This window comes from Labeo rohita, chromosome 18, assembly GCF_022985175.1.
Source record: "Labeo rohita strain BAU-BD-2019 chromosome 18, IGBB_LRoh.1.0, whole genome shotgun sequence".
NCBI lineage: Eukaryota > Metazoa > Chordata > Actinopteri > Cypriniformes > Cyprinidae > Labeo > Labeo rohita.
The window spans coordinates 28,626,589-28,646,885 of record NC_066886.1 but is presented as its reverse complement, the minus strand read 5'-3'; the positions used below and the strand labels follow the sequence as shown (position 1 = coordinate 28,646,885).

Genomic DNA, 20,297 nt, shown 5'->3' with positions numbered 1-20,297 from the left:
ACATTAAAGGTGCTGTAGTACAGTAGTGTGTTTTTTGATTCCCATGAATGAGTAACGAGATGTATTTTCTTTCAAAATGGTTTAGTGATTCACTGGCATTATTTATTTACACAGTTCTATAGAATAACAATGATCATCTAAAACAAATCAAATCTTAACATTCCTGACCACAGGACAGAAAAAGTAGTCTTTTGGTCTGCTGGCGAACACGTAATCCTATGGTCATCTTCTTATCCTATGTAAACAAACAGGTCCTGGTACTCTTTCGTGTTAACACTGTCCCTCAGCAGGCTTGGGTAATGTAAACATTTAGTAAGCAAAGCCTTTCCAAAAAGACTGGGACCCGTGCCACAGACTAGCACAGGGTTTAAATGGAGGTGCCAGACGCCGTCACTGCCAGGCCCTGAAATTATTACTTCACATCAGAGTCTGAGAGAGAGAGAGAGAGGGTTCATGTGAGGAAAAAGACCTAATGAAACAAAAAGCTCAGAAAAACAAATGAATGTTCAAAAAGAATGACTGAAAGTAAAAACAGACTTAGAGTCATAAACTGTACAGTACCCAGAGTAAAATGAGAAGAAACATTGGCGAACTATACAAAGACAACCGATCCCTAAGTTTCTGTCCTGGGATCCCTCCCCCATCCTGGAATTAGCCTCAAATTTGGCCCTTGTTCAAGTATGAAAAGATCTGGACAATGAAGGCAGGTGAGGGCGAGTTTTACACACAACCGAGAATGAGATTATGTGCAGGCAGACGCTGTGTTGTGAAACAACAACAACAAAAAAAAGAGAAGGCTAAAAATGCATAATTATGCACGTTCCAAGCCGAATACAAAATGTGTCCAAGGAAAAGGCCAACAATATGGAGCCTTTTGGTTTAGTGGTGTGTGGCAAATCTCTCTGAAGCGAGAGGCAGACCTTTAGAAAGTACGGGTGGAATAATTTGCTCACTATTGTGCGTTTAAATACATTTTTCGCATTCAAATAAATCTTGAGCTAGTCCGTCCTTCATTTATATTCTTGGCTACTCAAAATGGCTTAAAGAAAGCGTATAAAACGTGGTTTCTAGAAGGGACGTGTCCTAGTCCTCCTCATCTTTGCTTGTGCAGTGTGCGCCGCTGTGATGGAGAGGAGGAGAAAAGAATGGTGATGAGGTGAAGAAGGGAAGACGGAAGGTGGGGGACGGTGAGCGCTCCTCGCGGACCGGACTGCTGCTGGGGCTCTGTCTGGGACTGATGGCCTGTAACATCCGTCCTTTTCCCTCCTTCAACATGTGCTTCTGTTAGACACACAAAACATCATATTAGTGAATTTCACCTGTAGACAAGTATGCATTTTTAAAAAACTGCAATGAAATGTACTCCTGTTCACTAAAAATATTGCCCCCTACTATAGTGCATACACTACCAGTCAAAAGTTTATAATAATTAAAATTTTAATGTTTTGAAAGATGTCTCTTACGCTCATTAAGGCTGCATTTATTTGATACAGAAAAAACGAACACTGTAAAATATTACAGTTTAAAGTAACTGTTTCCTATTGTATGTTAAAATGTAATTTATTCCTGTGATCAAAGCTGAATTTTCAGCATCATTACTACAGTCTTTAGTGTCACATGATCCTTCATAAATCATTTTAAAATACATGTTGCACCAGATTTGATGTCAACAAAGCCAAATTTAAAAACAGCTGCAAGCAGCAATTACCGGGTTTAGCAAGCCTGTAAACACCTAAATCAATGATTTAAAAAAAGCATTTTTGGCAAATCCAGGCAATTTACCATAGAAATATGTTTTTAACGGTTATGACTGTTATAGCGCCAGCTGTGATCTGATCTCCTTAAAACTTTGCATGCTTGTTTAGATTCACCTGTCGCATGTGCTCACCAGGTTCTGTGAAGTTTTTCTTTAGGCTTTATATGACTCTGGGTAAATTTGGGCAGGCCCTTTTTCTAAACGACCCTGTTATAGCTTCCCAAAGGGTAAATTTCAACATTTCTTTGATAATTATTGGACTAGTGAGTCCAGAGAATTGTACTGCAGTGTTTTTTTAAAGATTGAATGAAAAACCTAGGACTAGGTCGCAAAAGTTTTCATCTTCGTGACAGCAGTGGTTCTAGAGGTAAAGCTGAATAAAGCGCGTATGCGTGAAAAACCGTGTGATGAACAAATGTTTACGACCTTGGAAAATGCAATATCGCCCCCAGTGGATGATTTCTTTCAAATTTCTCTCATACCTTTGGGTCGTAAGTCCCACTGTGTTTCCGTTAAACCTGTGCAACAGGTGCTCAAACTTCGTTGGCCAATGGCGGCCATGTTTTTAGAGACACGCAAATGTCCTTGTGGTGGTACTTCGTACCAAGAACGTGCACAGCAATTTTCATGTTGATAGGACAAATTGTTGCACAGTTATAGCCATTTGTATGTTTTTTCCCCTCTTATAGCGCCAACAAGTGGTCAAGCTCTGCAATTTTTGTTCTGCAACCTCAGATTGAGGTCTTACATAAGTGTTCTGACTTTGACAGAGATACAGTCATGGACAGAAATGACGGCACCCTTGCAATTCTGTCAGAAAATTGTTCTAATTGCAAATGTTTTGGTATTCGCGTGCTTATTGTTTTTGTTTGCATTGCAACAACACAAAAAAAAACCAAAAAAAAAACAGAAGAAAAGTCAAACTTTATAAAATTTCACATAGAACTCAAAAATGGACTGGACAAAATTATTGGCACCTTGTCAAAATTATAAGAAATAATTCCTGTTCAAGCATGTGATGCTCCTGTAATTTGTATTTAGACACACCTGTGGCAAATAACAGGTGTGGGCAATATAGTAATGACACTTGCAACCAGTTAAAACTGAGAAAAGTTGACTCAACCTTTGTGTTATAAGTATAAAGAGCTGTTCATGGATTTGAGAGAAAAAATTGTGAAAAAACATGGACAATCTCAAGGCTAAAAGTCCATCTCCAGAGATCTTAATGTTCCAGTGTCCACTGTGCACAATATCATCAAGAGGTTTACAACCCATGGCACTGTAGCTGACCTCCCTGGACATGGACAGAAGAGCAAAATTAATGAAAAATTACAAAGACTGATTGTTCGAATGGTGGATAAAGAACCCAGATTAACTTCCAAACAAATTCAAGCTGATTTGCAGACACAGGGTACAACAGTGTCAGCTCGCACTATCCGTCACCATCTGAATGAAAAGGGATGCTATGGTAGGAGACCGAGGAGGACACCACTGCTGACACAAAGGCATAAAAAAGCAAGACTGGAGTTTGCCAAAACTTACGTGACAAAACCACAATCCTTCTGGGAGAACATACTGTGGACAGATGAGACAAAAGTAGAGCTTTTGGTAAAAGACATTATGGCACTGTTTACAGAAAAAGGGATGAGGCCTTCAAAAAAGAACACAGTCCCTACAGTCAAACATGGTGGAGGTTCAAAAATGTTTTGGGTTTCTTTACTGCTTCTGGCACTGGATGCCTTGACTGTGTGAACGGTATCATGAAATCTGATGATTACCAAAGAATTTTGGGCCGCAACGTTGCCAGTGTCAGAAAGCTGCGTCTCCACCAGAGGTCATGGGTCTTGTTGATAGGACAAATGGTTGCACAGTTATAGCCATTTGTATGTTTTTTCCCTCTTATAGCGCCAACAAGTGGTGAAGCTCTGCAATTTTTGTCCTGCAACCTCAGACTGAGCTCTTACATTAAGCGTTCTGAGTTTGACGGAGGTACAGTCATGGCTCAGTCATACAGAAATGTTGGCACCCTTGCAATTCTGTCAGAAAATTGTTCCAATTGCAAATGTTTTGGTATTCACATGCTTATTGTTTTTGTTTGCACTGAAACAACACAAAAAAACCAGAAGAAAAGTCAAACTTTATAAAATTTCACACAGAACTCAAAAATGGACTGGACAAAATTACTGGCACCTTGTCAAAATTGTAAGAAATAATTGCTGTTCAAGCATGTGATGCTCCTGTAATTGGCAAGTAACAGGTGTGGGCAATATAGTAATAACACTTGCAACCAGTTAAAATCTGTTTACAGAAAAAGAAATGAGGCCTTCAAAAAAAAAACACAGTCCCTACAATCAAACCTGGTGGAGGTTCAAAAATGTTTTGGGTTTCTTTGCTGTTTCTGGCACTGGATGCCTTGACTATGTGAACGGTATCATGAAATCTGATGATTACCAAAGAATTTTGGGGCGCAACGTAGCCAGTGTCAGAAAGCTGCGTCTCCACCAGAGGTCATGGGTCTTCCAGCAAGACAATGACCCGAAACACACTTCAAAAAGCAAAAAGCCAGCAATGAGTCCAGATCTGATTCCCACAGAAAACCTGTAGAGAAATCTCAAAACAGCAGTTGGGAGAAAGCATCCTTAAAATCTGAATGACCTGGAGCAGTTTGCAAAAGAAGAACGGACCAAAATTCCAGTAGAGAGGTGTAAGAAACTCATTCATGGTTACAGGAAGCGACTGATTTCAGTTATTTTTTCCAAAGGGGGTGCTACCAAATATTAAGTTAAAGGTGCCAATAATTTTGTCCAGTGCATTTTTTGTCTTCTGTGTGGAATTGTATCAGATTTGACTTTTCTTCTCAATTTTTTTGTGTTGTTCCAATGCAAACAAAAAAACAAACAAACACGTGAGTACCAAAACATTTGCAACTGCAACAATTTTCTGAGAGAAGAGTTGCATTTTCTGACAGAATTGCAAGGGTGCCGATATTTTTGGTCATGACTGTATCTAATTCCGTTCAGGAATTATAGGCATGTAACTAAAAGTGGCCCTGCCCCTTTTGAACGTTTTGGTACTCCTTTGCAGGAGTGAGTTGAAAGTTCATGTTTTTTTTTGTGATAATTATGGATATTCACTCTCTAGAGAATCTTTCTGCACCGGTTTGGTTTTGACCTAGGACTATTTCGCAAAAGTATGTTTTTCAAAAATTGTGAAATACCCAAAAATTTAGCCAGGCTCAGGATCAAAGCTGAGGCATGCGTTTTGTCCGCCGTGAGCCAAGGATTTTAAAGACATAAGACACTTGATCCTGCTACTGACTGTTTGGGAGTTATGAGCTACGCGCTTGAACCCCTAATTACTTCTTGCGGCTTATCAGTGGATGACAAATACAGAGCATCTTACAGACCATTTTACTGGTGCTTTCCCCCCACTTTGGAGCAGTACATTCCCAACTTTTAACACTTTTATTACAGGAAAAAAGAGCAACTTGTACATTCTGCAAAAAATCTACTGTAATCCACAGAACAAAGAAATCTCATAAGGGGAATAAATTATGACAGAACTGTAATTTTCATTAACTATTAATTTATGTATTAAAACATCAATGCTCAAGATGTATGGCAGAGCTCCATCCAGACTCACCAATGCCCCATCCGGCCCGAACATCTGCAGGAAGTTGCCGATGAACTCGCGTGACTTCTCCTCCCATTTCTGAATGAGGTCGATGCCCTTCTCCTCCACCTTCTGCACAAATTCTTTACTCTTTTCCTCCACATCCCGGACCTTCTGCTTCACCTTATCCACGTGCTCCTGCAGGTGGTACTTCTTCTCCTGGAAGAAAGAGGGCAGCAGAGCTGAAATTTTGCATCAAATCCAATGCTTTGATAAATAAATGAGAACATTTGGTCACACTTTATTTTAAGGTCCAATTCTCGCTATTAACAAACCATTAACTATGACTTGTGCCTCAATAAACTACTAATTTGCTGCTTATTAGTAGTTATTAAGGTAGTTGTTAATTTCAGGTACTGGGTAGGATTAGGGATGTAGAATATGGTCATGCAGAATATGTGCTTTATAAGTACTAATAAACAGCCAATATGTTATAAATAGGCATGCTAATAAGCAACTTCTTATTAGTGAGAACTGTTCCCTACACTAAAGTGTTACTGAATATTTCCTTTCAATTGCTTTATTAAAAAATACACTCACATTGATGAAGCTGACATTCAGCTCTTTGGCAGTGTAGCCTCTCTGCAGATTGCGGCGCACGTAAACGTCATAGTCACGTACAATGCGTGTGATTATGTCGGATGTGGAGATGCCCTCTGTTCTTTGAGTGGGTGCGAACATACCTTAAAAAAGAGAATCTGAAGAGTACACAGTCTAACAAAAACTAATTGACTGACTGCTATTTAACTGTATTATGCAAGTTTGTAACACCTACCTGCTTCCTTTATATGTTGGTAAACATCATCACTTCCTGCTGAGATGTAAGGGATGTCGTCATGGGCGACAAAGTCTATCTGGGGAAAACATGTCATCATGTCAGTGTTCATTAAGACTTGTAAGACTGAATAAGACAGTAAGCATGAACCACATTCAAAACCTGTGATAATGGCAGTATTTATCTTAATAGTTTGTTGTACTTTGTAAATTATTTTGTAATACTAAAGAATAAGGTAACACTGTATTTTACAGTGTCCTTGATACACATTGCATGTACATACTATAGTAATAACAGTAAATTATGCATAATAATAAGCAACTAACCCTAAACCAAACCCTAACCTTATCCACAAGTTTACTACACCCCATGAGGCCTTGCCTCAAAAGTGGGAGCATCTTCCGGTTCGAAGTAAACAAGCAGGACGTGATACTCATTTATTCAACGGTTGACAGTAGTGATGGGCAAATGAAGCCTCGTGAAGCACTGAAACTTTCCTCTGACTGTTACGGGAAAAGATTCAAGGCTTCGAGTGTGTCGCAAACAGCGCGATCTGGTGGTTAGTAAAAAATAAAGCAGTCAAAAGAAGCTCCGTTGGCATTCACCACACATTTGACTCATGTTACATGCACAAACAAAAAACTAACAGTGTGTGTGTTTGTCTGTTGAATTTCTGTCCCTGATAAATTAATTTACTCATTAAACAGCACCATTAAATTCCAGTACAGGACAGAAAGAGAGGCTTCGTTTGTCACTCGTTTCATGATTTCTATGTTAACAACACAAGCCTCAAATCGAGGTTTCGTCTGGCACGTTCCTTAACACAAGCTTTGACGCCTCGGTTCAAATGTCACAACGCGATTAAATGATCTTCTTCAAATCTTTAAAACTTGTGCGTCATAAAAAAAGCCTACAAACTATGTAATCTTTTGAAGGTATTTTTTGATGATTTAGTATTTATTTTTCTCTCTGAATTTTCTAATTTGTTTATTTTGTTATTTAGGTTATGCTGCTTTTTGGACTTATTGGAATTGGAACTTTGAACAGCACTTGTTGTCCCTGAGCACCGTAACGACATCTCTCATAAAGGTTACTCCCATAAAAGTAAACAATGATCCGAAGCACAAAAAAATACCATTGGTATACTGCTTCCACCACCGCACCGGAAGTTGTACCCACGTTCTTTTTTACAGTAGTGCCTCCAAGAAGCAGGTGGATAGTAAGAACACATTGTTAAGTGCTGCTTCAGTATCATGCGTAATATTTTGAATTAGATATTACCTTTTAAATTAGTTTAAATTTTGTTGTTTTTTATCAATTCTTATTCAAGGAATATTTTAATGTTTAACTTAACTCAAACTAAAATGAAAATTAATAAAAACATTAAATAAAAAACAAAAGTATAGCTTAAAGCATTAGCTATAATTTCACTAAAAACAAAAATATGAATGTAAAACTGATTTAAATAAAAAGTAACAAAACTGTTTTTTAATGGTTTTAGTTTAACCTTTTAACTGTTACTCCCATTTTTGAACACAGACATAAAAATGCACTATCCAGACTTAAATTTTCACTACAGTCACTACAGGATTTTTAAACCGATTCACCGATATGTCCTACTGTCTTGAGCACTACTGTGCTGCTGCGGCTGCTTCCTCCATCTTTTTGACTTCTTGCTCTGAGTATTCTGGCTCAAATAAATAAGGTTGGGCAAAAAAATTCACGTTGTCTGATGATCTAAAAAATCATCTTTCACTGCGATGACCTGTATTTCTAAATATCTTTAAATCTTCACAGTGCCAGTGAACACGTCCACAATCTCTGTGCACTGTGTAAACAATGAGTGACGTATAAACGCAGATTGTTTCCAGCGCTTGCGTATACTACGCCAGAGCAGGTACACGTCACGCGTCAGATGCTGTGCATGTGCTCAGGACAGCAGGACATAGCGGTGAATCAGAGGTAAAAAATGATATAAATACTGTTCAGTTTCTCGCACAAACCGATCGTTTCGTGTCTTAGGACATCGGTGTATCATCACGAGTCACAGGGTTTAATTTGGTTTTGTTTGTTTTTTTACTCTCAAAGATTTGGGAGCCATTGACTGCCATTATATGACTGACAGACTGCAACGGTTTGAGTTAAAAATCTTTGTTTGTGTTCTACTGAAGAAACAAAGTCACCTACATCTTGGACGCCCTGGGGGAAAGCAGTTAAACAAAGCAGATAACAAAAATTTTCATTTTTGGGTGAACTATCCCTTTAAGACCATTTTTAGCTGGTGAAAGTACTAGTGTTCTAATAATTTGGGCCACCACTGTATACTTACATTGCCATTTATACATTTGTCAGATGCCTTTATCCAAAGCACTCAAGATGTATGTTTGATCAGTTCACACATTTCCTTGCCATAAAATCCATGATCTTAGTGTTGCTAGTGTCATGCTCCACTGTTTGAGCCACAGGAATGAAAATATGGATACTCACTCTGTGCTCGGCCAGAAATTCAGGCGTGAGTGTCCATGGAGCGTTGCGGACCACCTCATCAACATAACGACAGTGACTCACTGCGTCATACCGTTCATCTTCATTCATGACAGTGAAACCCTTAAATTTATGCGTCAAATCATCGCTGCACACTGAAAAAAACAATGAGGTTCCATTTAACTGCATTAGCTACCATGAACTAACAATGAAAAATACATCTAAAGTTAATCTCATTTTTTACTAATACATTATTACATTTTATTTCTAGTTATATCTAGGGTTGGGTATCGTTAGAATTTTATCAAATCTGATTCCGCTTATCGATTCCGATTCTTTTTGATTCGCAGGTTCAATTCCAATGTGAATTAAAGATGATATCAAGCATATTTATTCTGTTTTTTTTTGCTAAACATTTAGTTGCAGATGAATACAATGAACAAAAATCAACAGGCTACATAAAAACAAAATTCAAAGCTGTTTGCAAAATAGAGCTGCGTGATTCTGGATAAATTGGGTTGTTGTTGTTGTTGTTTTAAATGGAAGTTGTGGTTCTCTTACGATTCTGAAGAAGAAAAAAAAAACATTAGACAACTACACAAAACCACATGTAAGCCTAATTTATAAGTGAATGATTCAGCGATTCACTTAAGATTAACTTGGTTCATTACTGGATGAATCAGTGTTTTTGAATGAATGATCAAAGACAAATACACTATTAACATCCCCTTTCGCCACCTACTGGCATAACAACGTAATCGATAAATCTTTAACATTATTTGGAACGCCAAATTAACTTTCAAAAGGATGATTTCCTCTACCGTACATATCAGAGTTTATATCTGGAATATGAACTTTTATGCCAGTACTTCTGTGATTATTTGAATGTTTGTAACACAGAAATAATGAACTGTGTGGCCGAAAAGACTGTGAAACAATTCATATACATCATTCATATAGCCTACATGACACTGGCTCTCTTTAGATCAGCGGTAGCACGAACGCAGATTTGAATGTTCAAATCACACTAATATGATTGTACGCTGCACGGAAGAAAGGTTGAGGAATCAAACAGATGAATCACTGTAATTTAGGAATAGAATCACGTTGGTATTTGAATCATGTTTGTGATCTTGAACAATCTGTTACATTAAAATGCTATTGGTTGACATCATTAAAATGATATTGGTGGTGACACCTCTATTGCAACATGTTTAGCTTATCACAAATATTATACTTTGCTTTTTCGACTTCTGATCGCAAGTGTAGCCATATTTGGAGCGCTATGCGCTCAGATTAGCGAGCAAGTTCCTGGCAGATTGCTAGGTTGGGTCTGCACATAGAAATCGATAGGCGGAAATTTTAATTTCACAAGAAGTATACGATTCCTGGACTTAAGTATCCGATTCTGGAATTGGAATCAATTTTCGATACCCAACCCTAGTTATATCTGTTAATATTATTTAATCGATCTGCAAAAACATGAAATAACAATGAACAGTTGTATTTTTATTAACAGAGCTGATTTATTGGTTAAATCTGACAGGTTATACTATTACAGGGATATGTGACCAAATACGTTTGTTCAAACTCACCACCCACAATGAGATGCGTGTTGGGGAAAAGGCACTTGGCCTGCATCAAAGCACGAGCGTGTCCGGAATGGAACATGTCAAAGATCCCGTCAGCATAGACGCGAACTGGACGGTCCTCTAAAGAACGAATGAGAGAGAGACAGAACACATACAGGTCATGCAGAGAGTGTGTATACAGTGAAGGTAAGTGTGGGTAAAATCAGCATTCACGCACCTGGAGTGCCACGATGGGCTTCTTCCATGCTAACACGAACATATGGGGCTTTTGCAGCCACCAGCTCATCAGCGAAGGGTGCAGGTTCAGTCAAGCCCTAGACACACACATAAACTGAGTCTATCACATGTACGTGATATTATGTCATCACATTTGAGTCAACAACCTTCCCAACACCTACCAAAGTCCTTCGTGGAAGTTTCCGGTAACACTCTGCCTCCTTTATCTCGCCATTCAACTCCTCTCTCTTCCTCTTCCTACCGTGGCCTGAACTGTGCGCCTCCATCTATGCACAGAAAAATAAATATACTATTATACTTTTCTGTATGACTCAGGTACTACAGTCTTCTTAAGGCATACGATAGCTTTTTGTTTGTTTTGCACAAACATATGCACAGTCAAGTACTCCCATTGAGACTAGAGATATATCTATACAGTGTGAATTAACAAAAGTCCTAATTTAATTGCTATTTATTTTTAGATATAACAACACACAAACAAAAAACTGAGTATTATACAATTTTAAATTCCACATAAGCTTAATTAATCAGCTTATTATATTTATACTCAACTTTGTTGTTGACATAAACATTTACGTTTATACACTACAGGTCAAAAAACATTTAAGATTTTAAATGTTTTATAAAAGTAGCCTCTTCTGATGGCCAAACCTGCATTTATTTGATCCAAAATACAGCAAAAGCAGTAATATTGTGAAATATTTTTACTATTTAAAATAACTGCTTTCTATTTGAATACATTTTAAAATGTAATTTATTTCTATGATCAAAGCTGAATTTTCAGCGTCATTTCTCCAGTCTTCAGTGTCACATGATCCTTCAGAAATCATTCTAATATGCTGATTTGCTGTTCATGAAACATTTTTTTATTATCAATATTTAAAACAGTTAAGTACATTTTTTCAGGATTCTTTGATGAGTAGAAAGATCGAAAGATCAGTATTTATCTGAAATAAAAAGCTTTTGTAACATTATATCATATGTACACCACTCAACAGCTTGTAGCCAGTTTTTTTAAAAAGAAATTATAGAAATTAATACTTTTATTTAGCAAGGATGCTTTAAATTGATCATAAATGATGATAAAGACATTTATAATGTTAAAAGCTTCCTATTTCAGATAAAGGCTGTTCTTCAGAACTTTCTATTCATCCAAAAAAATCTGAAAAAATTCTACTCAGCTGTTTTCAACATAAAAAGAATAATAATAATTGTTTTCTGAGCGGCAAATCAGAATACTAGAATTATTTCTGACGGATCATGTGACTGAAGTGATGATGCTAAAAATTCAGCTTTGAAACGACAGGAATAAATTACATTTTAAAATATATTCATATAGAAAACAGTTATTTTAAATAGTAAAAATATTTACTTTTTTTTGCTGTACTTTGGATTGAATAAATACAGGCTTGGTGAGCTTGGTGAGCAGAAGAGACTGACATTACAAACATTACAAATCTTACTGTTTGCCAAAAAATTTGATTAGTAGTGTATAAACGTGGTTAAGTTCATAACTTGAGAAACAACTTTCTGTGGTAATCAGCAGTACAGTATGTGACAGACACTGTCGATACATCTCCACCAGGCACATTGGTTTAATTATGGGTCAGTAGATGTGCATGAGCAGCAAAGAAAGCCACGCTGACCCACATCATTTCAACATGAAGATGTAGGGCAGGCAGAGATGTGGCACAGTTTACAAGAGAGGGGCACTAGAGCAGAAAACAATCAATGTTTTCATCCCCGTTTTCTTCCTTCTAAATTGCTCTATTGTTCGCTCAGTGTTCACTTAAATGCCCTCAGTATGTTCAGCTATAAACCTCCTATGAAAGCACACAGACCTCCAGGCTTCCCACACCTTTGACCAATCCACTGTCCAGCCATATATGGACCACAACTTATTATTAAAAGTGGCCAAAATCAGCCCATAACTGAGTATGACTATAGCCACTGTAGACACTTTCATGACTTTTCCATATGCTGGACTTTTTCCACAAGCTCTTTGAACTATGATGTTCACGACTATTTAAAAAAAGACTTTATTTAGATAAAAACAACGTAAACATTAAAATACGATAAGATACGGCAACAAACTGACAACTATATGTAAACAGTGTTGCTGGATAAAAGTATCAGAGTAACGCCAATGAAAAGGACTTTTCCTCAATGCTTAAAACACCGTACACAGTTGAGAGTAGTTTTTACTTTAAGTAAGAAGACAGGGAATTTTATTTTAAAACACGATAAGAGATGTAAACTACTAACCTTGATTCAGAAGCTTGTTTCCTCTTCGCACGCGCCTTTCAACCGTATCATAAGTTGAAAACCGCGCTCGATTTACGAGCGCCGGATACGTTTGAACAACCCATTTCTGTTGTAAACACTTTATAGTGCTGATACTCTATATGCTGCTGATATGACAGCTCCCCCTTATCACTACACCATCATCATCACTGCTCAGTAACAACACGCACACATCCGCTCAAATGCCACACTTCCGCTTTGAAATCATGCCATCTAGCGGGCACTAATTGCAACAACCGCTAATAAAACTACAGGAGTGCAGTTCTGCAGTCAGAGCCAGACTGTTTTCAAACTTTATGTATAATATAATATAATATAATATAATATAATATAATATAATATAATATAATATAATATAATATAATATAATATAATAACGCAACACTTGTGCGACATAGAACAAAGCGCAAAAGGTTAATTTTCCTCAAAGTTGGATGTATTTTCTTTGCTTTTTTTTTTTTTTGCATTATAAAGAAGTCGTTTGTGTCTAATTTCGAGTTCTGTTGATTTTATCCAGCTTTTTTTCCGCAAGAGCGCCATTAGTAAATTTTATGGTTCTGGCTTTTAGCTGTACCGTACAAAACAGCTTGTTTTGTTACTTGATATTGCAAATTAGTGTGTCTTACCGTATTACAGTTGAAGTCAAAAGTTTACATACACCTTGCAGAATCTGCAAAATGTTGATTATTTTACCAAATAAGGGGTCATACAAAATCCATGTTATTTTTTAGTACTGATCGAATAAGATATTTCACATAAAACACGTTTACATATAGTCCACAAGAGAAAATAATATGTGAATTTATATAAAAGTGACCCTGTTTAAAAGTTTACATACGCTTGATTCTATACTGTGTTGTTACCTGAATGATCCACAGCTGTTTATTTATTTATTTATTTATTGTGTGTGTGTGTGTGTGTGTGTGTGTGTATCTGAACCCTTTGCAAGACTGTATGATTTTGAGATCAGTCTTTTTTAAATGAGGACAACTGAGGGACTCATATGCAACTATTACAGAAAGTTCAAGAGCTAGGGGAAAACTTTTGGAATTTGAAGATCAGGGTAAATTTAACTTATTTTGTCTTCTGGGAAACATGTAAGTATATTCTGTAACTTCTGAAGGACAGTACTAAATGAAAAATATATATATATATTTAGGGAAAATAAGAAAAATGTACACATCTTCATTCTGTTCAAAAGTTTTCAACCCCCGGCTCTTAATGCATCGTGTTTTCTTTCTGGAGCATCAGTGAGCGTTTGAACCTTCTGCAAAAGTTGCATATGAGTCCCTCAGTTGTCCTCATTTTAAAATGATTGTTCTCAAAATCATACAGTCATTGTTGAAACAGGTTCAAATTCACAAAAATGCTGAAAAACCAAAGAATTTGTGGGACCTGAAGGATTTTTCTGAAGAACAGCAGACAGTTTAACTGTTCAGGACAAACAAGCGACTCATGAAGAACTATCACTAAACAAAAACACACAGCTGTGGATCATTCAGGTAACAACACAGTATTAAGAATCAAGCGTATGCAAACTTTTAAACAGGAATATTTTTAAAAATTCATTATTTTTTTCTTGTAGACTATATGTAAATATCTTTTATGTGAAATATCATACTCAGGTCAGAGCTAAATTAAAAAATAACATGCATTTTGTATGATTGTTTTTATTTTGGTAAAATAATTAACATTTTGCAGATTCTGCACGGTGTATATAATCTTTTGACTTTTGACTCTATTTTAAGGTATTAACTTAATTATGAACACACTGGTTTGTGGTGCAAACAGTTTATCGTTTACTGCATGTTGTTATTCTCGTTATTTCCCTATAACAGCTAATGAACCGGAAGTCTCGCCCATAAGCTTACTTTTGCACTGAAGAATAAGGAGGATAAAAAATTACTTCTGAAATGAGAATGTAGCTGACAAATGTGGCCTATTAAGTCTTTGAAATGAGAGACACAAAAATTGAATCATTTATTCAACAGATTCATTCAGAACAGTGACTTGTTTCGGAACAAAACCAGCCACTACTGTGTTGTTTCTCGATTCTTGTTCTCTTAGCAACTTTCTCAGAGCAAAATCAGACAACGTATCTAGAAATATTGCATCTGCAAGGTAAGAATTTAAAATTCTTGTTTATTAAACTGAGATTATGTGTGAATAGAATTGCTGAGGTGAACAATATTAGGAAAGTATCTACGATTATTTACTTTTATCTTGATGTACGTTGAGTCCGAAGTCTTGCAGTCTTTCAAATGTCAATCTTTAAATGTCTCTAAAAAGGTTGAGTGCATTATCAAGGTTTCTTTACCAAAAACTAATATGTGATGCGATCACACCCTCTTCAGGAAAGAAATAACATGTACTACGAAACCCCTAAATACGAGATGGGAGGAAAAAATATATGTGACCCTGGACCACAAAACCAGTCTTAAGTCGCTGGGGTTTATTTGTAGCAATAGCCAAAAATACATTGTATGTCAAAGGTCAAAATTATAGATTTTTCTTTTATGGCAAAAATCATTAGCAAATTAAGTAAAGATCATGTTCCATGAAGATATTTTGTAAAATTCCTACTGTAAATGTATGAAAACTTAATTTTTGATTAGTCATATACATTGTTAAGAACATTATTTGAAGAACTTTAAAGGCAATTTTCTCAATATTTTGATTGTTTTGCACCCTCAGATTCCTGATTTTTAAACAGTTGTATCTTGGCCAGATATTGTCCTATCCTAACAAACCATACATCAATGGAAACATTATTTATTATTTATTTCAGCTTTCATATGATGTATAAATCTCAATTTTGAAAAAATGACCCTTATGACTGGTTTTGTGATCCTGGGTCACATATTTCAATGCTTTCTCTCGAAATTATATAATTGGGTATTTACACTGTATAAAAATTGCAGGCATCAGAGAGTCATTATAAATATGCACGGAATCGAAACCGCCTTTAAATACGTGTTTGTGTTTTACTTTCACTTTCAAGATTCGCGATTACATGGAGTGACAGTAGGCCTACTTACCACATATTTTACAATATTAGATGTTTGTCAGTGGTGCTCAGGATCTGCAAATCATTTGCCATTGTCCTATCAGTTATTACTCCTTAATCTCTTTATGTGGTAAGTGAAATATATATTATGTACTCTAACGGATCCACATTAAAGACCACATCACCTAGACGGCTGTCGGCACAAGACCACGGGAACTTTGGCCAGAGGAGAACTGGCCCCCCCGACTGAGCCTGGTTTCTCCCAAGGTTTTTTTTCTCCATTTGTCACCGATGGAGTTTTGGTTCCTTGCCGCTGTCGCCTCTGGCTTGCTTAGTTGGGGACACTTTCTCTTAACACAATATTGCATTTTATTTTATTGTTTTTGATTAACTACCTTTACCTATAATGTGAGTGTTTAATGTTGCCTTTGGCATTGTTGATGTACTGTTTCCTATTTAATACTGTACAGCCGCCTTGTCACAATTCTGTATTGTTAAAGGCGGTATATAAATAAAGGTGACTTGACTTGACTTGACTAATGTAACAGGGTAACGTTGCAGCTAGAAGACTGAATCGCGATTCAAATGTGAATCGATTTTTTCCCCCACCCCTAATATTAGCCTACTTGTAGTTGGGACTTCATAAGGACAGGTGCTAATTACAGAACAAATGAAAGAGGAGACATTTGACATATCACAAGCTGTATTTATCAAGGAATTAACTGTACAGAGTCAGTCAGGATCTGAATTATACAGCATTCATTCATTCACTGTTTCCATGTGTATTAGTGTCACCCTTGAACAGTGGCTGTGAGTGAGAATGAGAGTGGTTTCATCATGCACAGCAGTACCATTACAGGGACAATGTTATTCATGCAACCTGAATTGCCCAGTTCCCTTTCGATTTCTTTCCTTTGAGCTTTGGAGAAATTACCCCACGGATATTCAAAACTGATATTAAAACCCATAAAATGTTCTTATTTCACAGCAGAAAAAAAGAGCATTTTTGTTTGTACAGAAGCAATTACAATTTGTACAGGTCATCGAGCTGCTGAGCTAAAACCAGTGGTGCTTAAGGGTCTGACACTATAGACATGACATGGGAGTGAGTTTCAGATAAAAATATTCCTGTGACGATTCATCTGCCATAAAACCCACTTAACGTGTGATCCTGTATATATAAAAGTAACTAAACTTTTAGGAATATAGACATTACAAGAAACTCGAAAAACATATTAAACCATAAAACAATATGTATTTACTGTTGGGGTTGTGCTTTCTGTTGATTCAATGGATCAAATCCATATTGGATTTAATAACATTTTATAAATGTTTCCAAATGCTTCCAGTTACACACAACAGCTTGTACATCTCAACAGTTTCATGTACATCAACTTGTAAGTGACGAAAGCAGCAGGTATGCGTGTATGCAGTTGTGTGAATGAGAGTGTGAGCCGGGACATTCGTGCAGAATTTTCTCATGATAAGCAGCTAAATTAGCACATTGTTTTTTAGTACTGCTACTCGTCCCAGACCCTCAAGCACCAATCCTCTGCTCACAATAGCACTGTGCAATGGGGCAGTAATTTAGTGCAAAGGAAAAGTTGCATAAATTTTCTACTTGCAAGTGTATACATTATTTCCGTTCGCCACCACGTTGGATACTTTTACTGCATACCCTCTGCCTGTATAAGTTATTCTATTGCATAAAAATAGGATTTTTTGTACTAAAAATTAGACTTGGAGACAAAACCAAGGGCGTCAAAGGAAGAGAAATTCAGACCCAGACACAGAAAGCTCTTTAGATATATATACAATGCTTTGAGATTGTATAGAGAAATGAGAGCTGACAATTGTATATTTAAAAGCAGGGATATTACAAAAGCATTTGCATGATGCTCTGTTCAGATAAAGGAACAAACATGAGCTTGCAGAGAGAAAACTATCTTCTTGATTGAAAAAAACACATGAATGTCATCTCCTCCCTCTCAATGAGTGGTTTACATTAATCTTTACAGAAAGAGGACCATTGCTTCTAACATTATTTAGCCTGTTTTACATTTAAAGACGTGTTAAGGACTACAGCTGACAGACTTTAGGACAATGAGGCACAAATATAATACCTGAAACCATTATGTTTCCATTAAACACACACACTTTGACATTTAGTTTCAACCCTGTATGTTGCATGAAAAATTATGTAGTCACAATGCAGTCACAACCAGAGGTTGCGCTAGACTTTAACATTGTCCGTCATTTTGATGACAGGGTCGTACAAATTCCATCTTAATCTATTCTTACCCGTCATTTTAATTTTCATATTTTAATTATAATAACACATTTAATTGCTTTTATTTTTGTTCACATTTTCATTTTTAATCATGAACCTACATGACGACAGTGCAGTCTAGAGCTGGGTAAACCAAAAATAAAAAAAAAATAAATAATAAAACAATTTCTCGATTTTAATAGATTCTCATTTTGTTGAACCAATATCGAATCTTAAATCCCAATCGATCTTTTGGTCCATGCTGTTTTCAGCTGATGAATGAACAGTACACAGAGTGTGCCTTCCTTCCAATAAATAGCAATAGGCTAGGCTTTGTGTTACTTTTGATAAGAAAACAAAGTCTCAGATTTTATATTCTGTCCAACTGATTTAGGAAATGCAAGCAATAAATACCATTTTGGCGCTCTTTAATGTGGCGTGATAGATCGTTGTAGCTTCTGTGTACTCGCTTGTGCTTAATCAAAGCATAGGAAAACATTCGTGACAGTTTTGTTTTTGTTCTGGATCCAGTGCTCTGACTCGCGACCAACTGGAGAGGGGTGGGAATTACAGTTACAATTTACAATAGATCACCCTCAGTGTAATCTGTCAAACATTTCAGAATTTTTCCGTCACCGATAAAAAATATTACGTCAATGACAGACAACGTTCGGTTAACGCGACCTCTGGTCACAATGTAGTGTGCATTGATGGATATCAAAAGAACCAAATTGGATTTGTGTCATTATCTGCAGAGCTGTCTAAAGCATGGACCGCTTTTCTTGCAATATACCTTGCATTTTTGCTAGCTATGGGCTTTCTATACTATCACCTGCAGAACTACACAATTTGAAGATCTTACAAACGCACATCACCAGTTAACGCCTGCATCAATACAGGCCTCAGTGCAATGCTTAGAAATAATGTTGGGAGAAAGTGACAAAAGCAAAAAACAAAAGTTTTACAAAACAATCAGTTCTGTGCTTGGAAGACTTTTGAGGATAAATAAAATGATGCATGTTCAGAATAGCTTGATGGCAAATGCAATGTGTACATGCATAGACACATACACACAACTGATTTGGTAATCTGTCATTAAAAGCGCAAATGAACTCACACTCAACATTTAATGCATAATATGAGATTAATGATTGAGACTTTGGGAAAAATCAGGTATGAAACCAACAAACCCTAGTAGTCAAATCTGAGAATACATGCTCACAGCAGGTGAGCTGCTTCCCTTTATTTGAAACAGACCGTTTACTTCTTCATTTGAAAGTTAAACCTTGTAGGCATGCTCTGATATGTCATATGGCATTCAAACATGGTCTACAAAGTGGCAAGACGAGAATCAAAATCACGTGGAAGAGCCAATGAATACAAATCAACACGTTAACAGTATAAAAGAGCAAAACAACTTACAAAATAAACAGACGAAACATGCTCTTCAGAAAAAAGACCAACCTTGAGAAAGATTTTGGCATATTTCCATTCTCTTCAGCGCGAGATTGTATAGAACTGATGTTGAAACGTACAATATACAAAGAGATAGACGGGTACACATACATACGGGTCATCGTTTTCTCAGATGGATTAGAAAATAATCTTCATGAGCTACTTTACTATAACATCTTTCTCTTTTATCCTCCATTTGCCTATGCTATCAGCTCTTTGGCCCATATGGAGCTCCTGATTTGTCGTGGTCCTCGGCAGCCACTAGAGGGCGCTCACTGACACGTGAGCTTTGTGCGCCTCTGCGCTGCCTGATGCCATACTCAACTGGACAGCAAGACATAAAGGGAGTTCACAGTGACGCCTTCGTTTCCTGATTCCGTCAGAGCACTTTCCTGGATTTACGAAGTCCTGGCTCCTGTCTCACTGCTATCGTGTGACTCATTTCTTCTTGCCTGTCTTTTTCTCAGGCTTTTCACCTTTGTCTGAGCGCACGGATCCCCCGTCGGCTCGGTCTGACTTTTCGCCTCTCTCCGAACCACCTGCCCTGCTGCCATCCCTGCGCGTTCCCTCGTCAGTAGATGAGGTAGTTGGATTGGTCTGCCCCAGTTTGGCCATCTCTTCATGCTCACTTATACTGCTGTTTATACTTGTGATCCAGCTTTTCAGATCGTCCTGCAGACCAAAGACAGATTGAAGACTTCACACAAAAAAGTTGACCTGAATAAATGTAATGAGTTATAACAAGG

The 20,297-nt window shown here is 37.0% G+C and overlaps 2 protein-coding genes across 7 annotated transcripts in view; both read right to left on the bottom strand.

Annotated features, from left to right (window-relative positions):
- Positions 1 to 77: 77 nt before the first annotated feature.
- pcyt1ab (phosphate cytidylyltransferase 1A, choline b) lies at positions 78 to 13,003 on the bottom strand. Its single transcript, XM_051135385.1, has 9 exons — positions 12,782 to 13,003; positions 10,678 to 10,782; positions 10,497 to 10,593; positions 10,283 to 10,399; positions 8,691 to 8,842; positions 6,204 to 6,282; positions 5,969 to 6,111; positions 5,399 to 5,587; positions 78 to 1,281 (listed from the first exon to the last, which is right to left on the bottom strand). The coding sequence occupies exons 2-9, from the start codon at positions 10,780 to 10,782 to the stop codon at positions 1,084 to 1,086; spliced, it is 1,080 nt and encodes a 359-aa protein (XP_050991342.1). The 5' UTR covers positions 12,782 to 13,003; the 3' UTR covers positions 78 to 1,083.
- A 3,609-nt stretch (positions 13,004 to 16,612) lies between these two features.
- LOC127180540 (spectrin beta chain, non-erythrocytic 4) overlaps positions 16,613 to 20,297 on the bottom strand; it is a 93,819-nt gene continuing 90,134 nt past the window's right edge. For all 6 annotated transcript variants that reach the window (XM_051134663.1, XM_051134664.1, XM_051134665.1 and 3 more), the window contains one exon: positions 16,613 to 20,223. In XM_051134663.1, the coding sequence (XP_050990620.1) occupies positions 19,990 to 20,223 (234 nt within the window). In that variant the 3' untranslated portion in view covers positions 16,613 to 19,989. The remainder of the gene's footprint in view (positions 20,224 to 20,297) is intronic.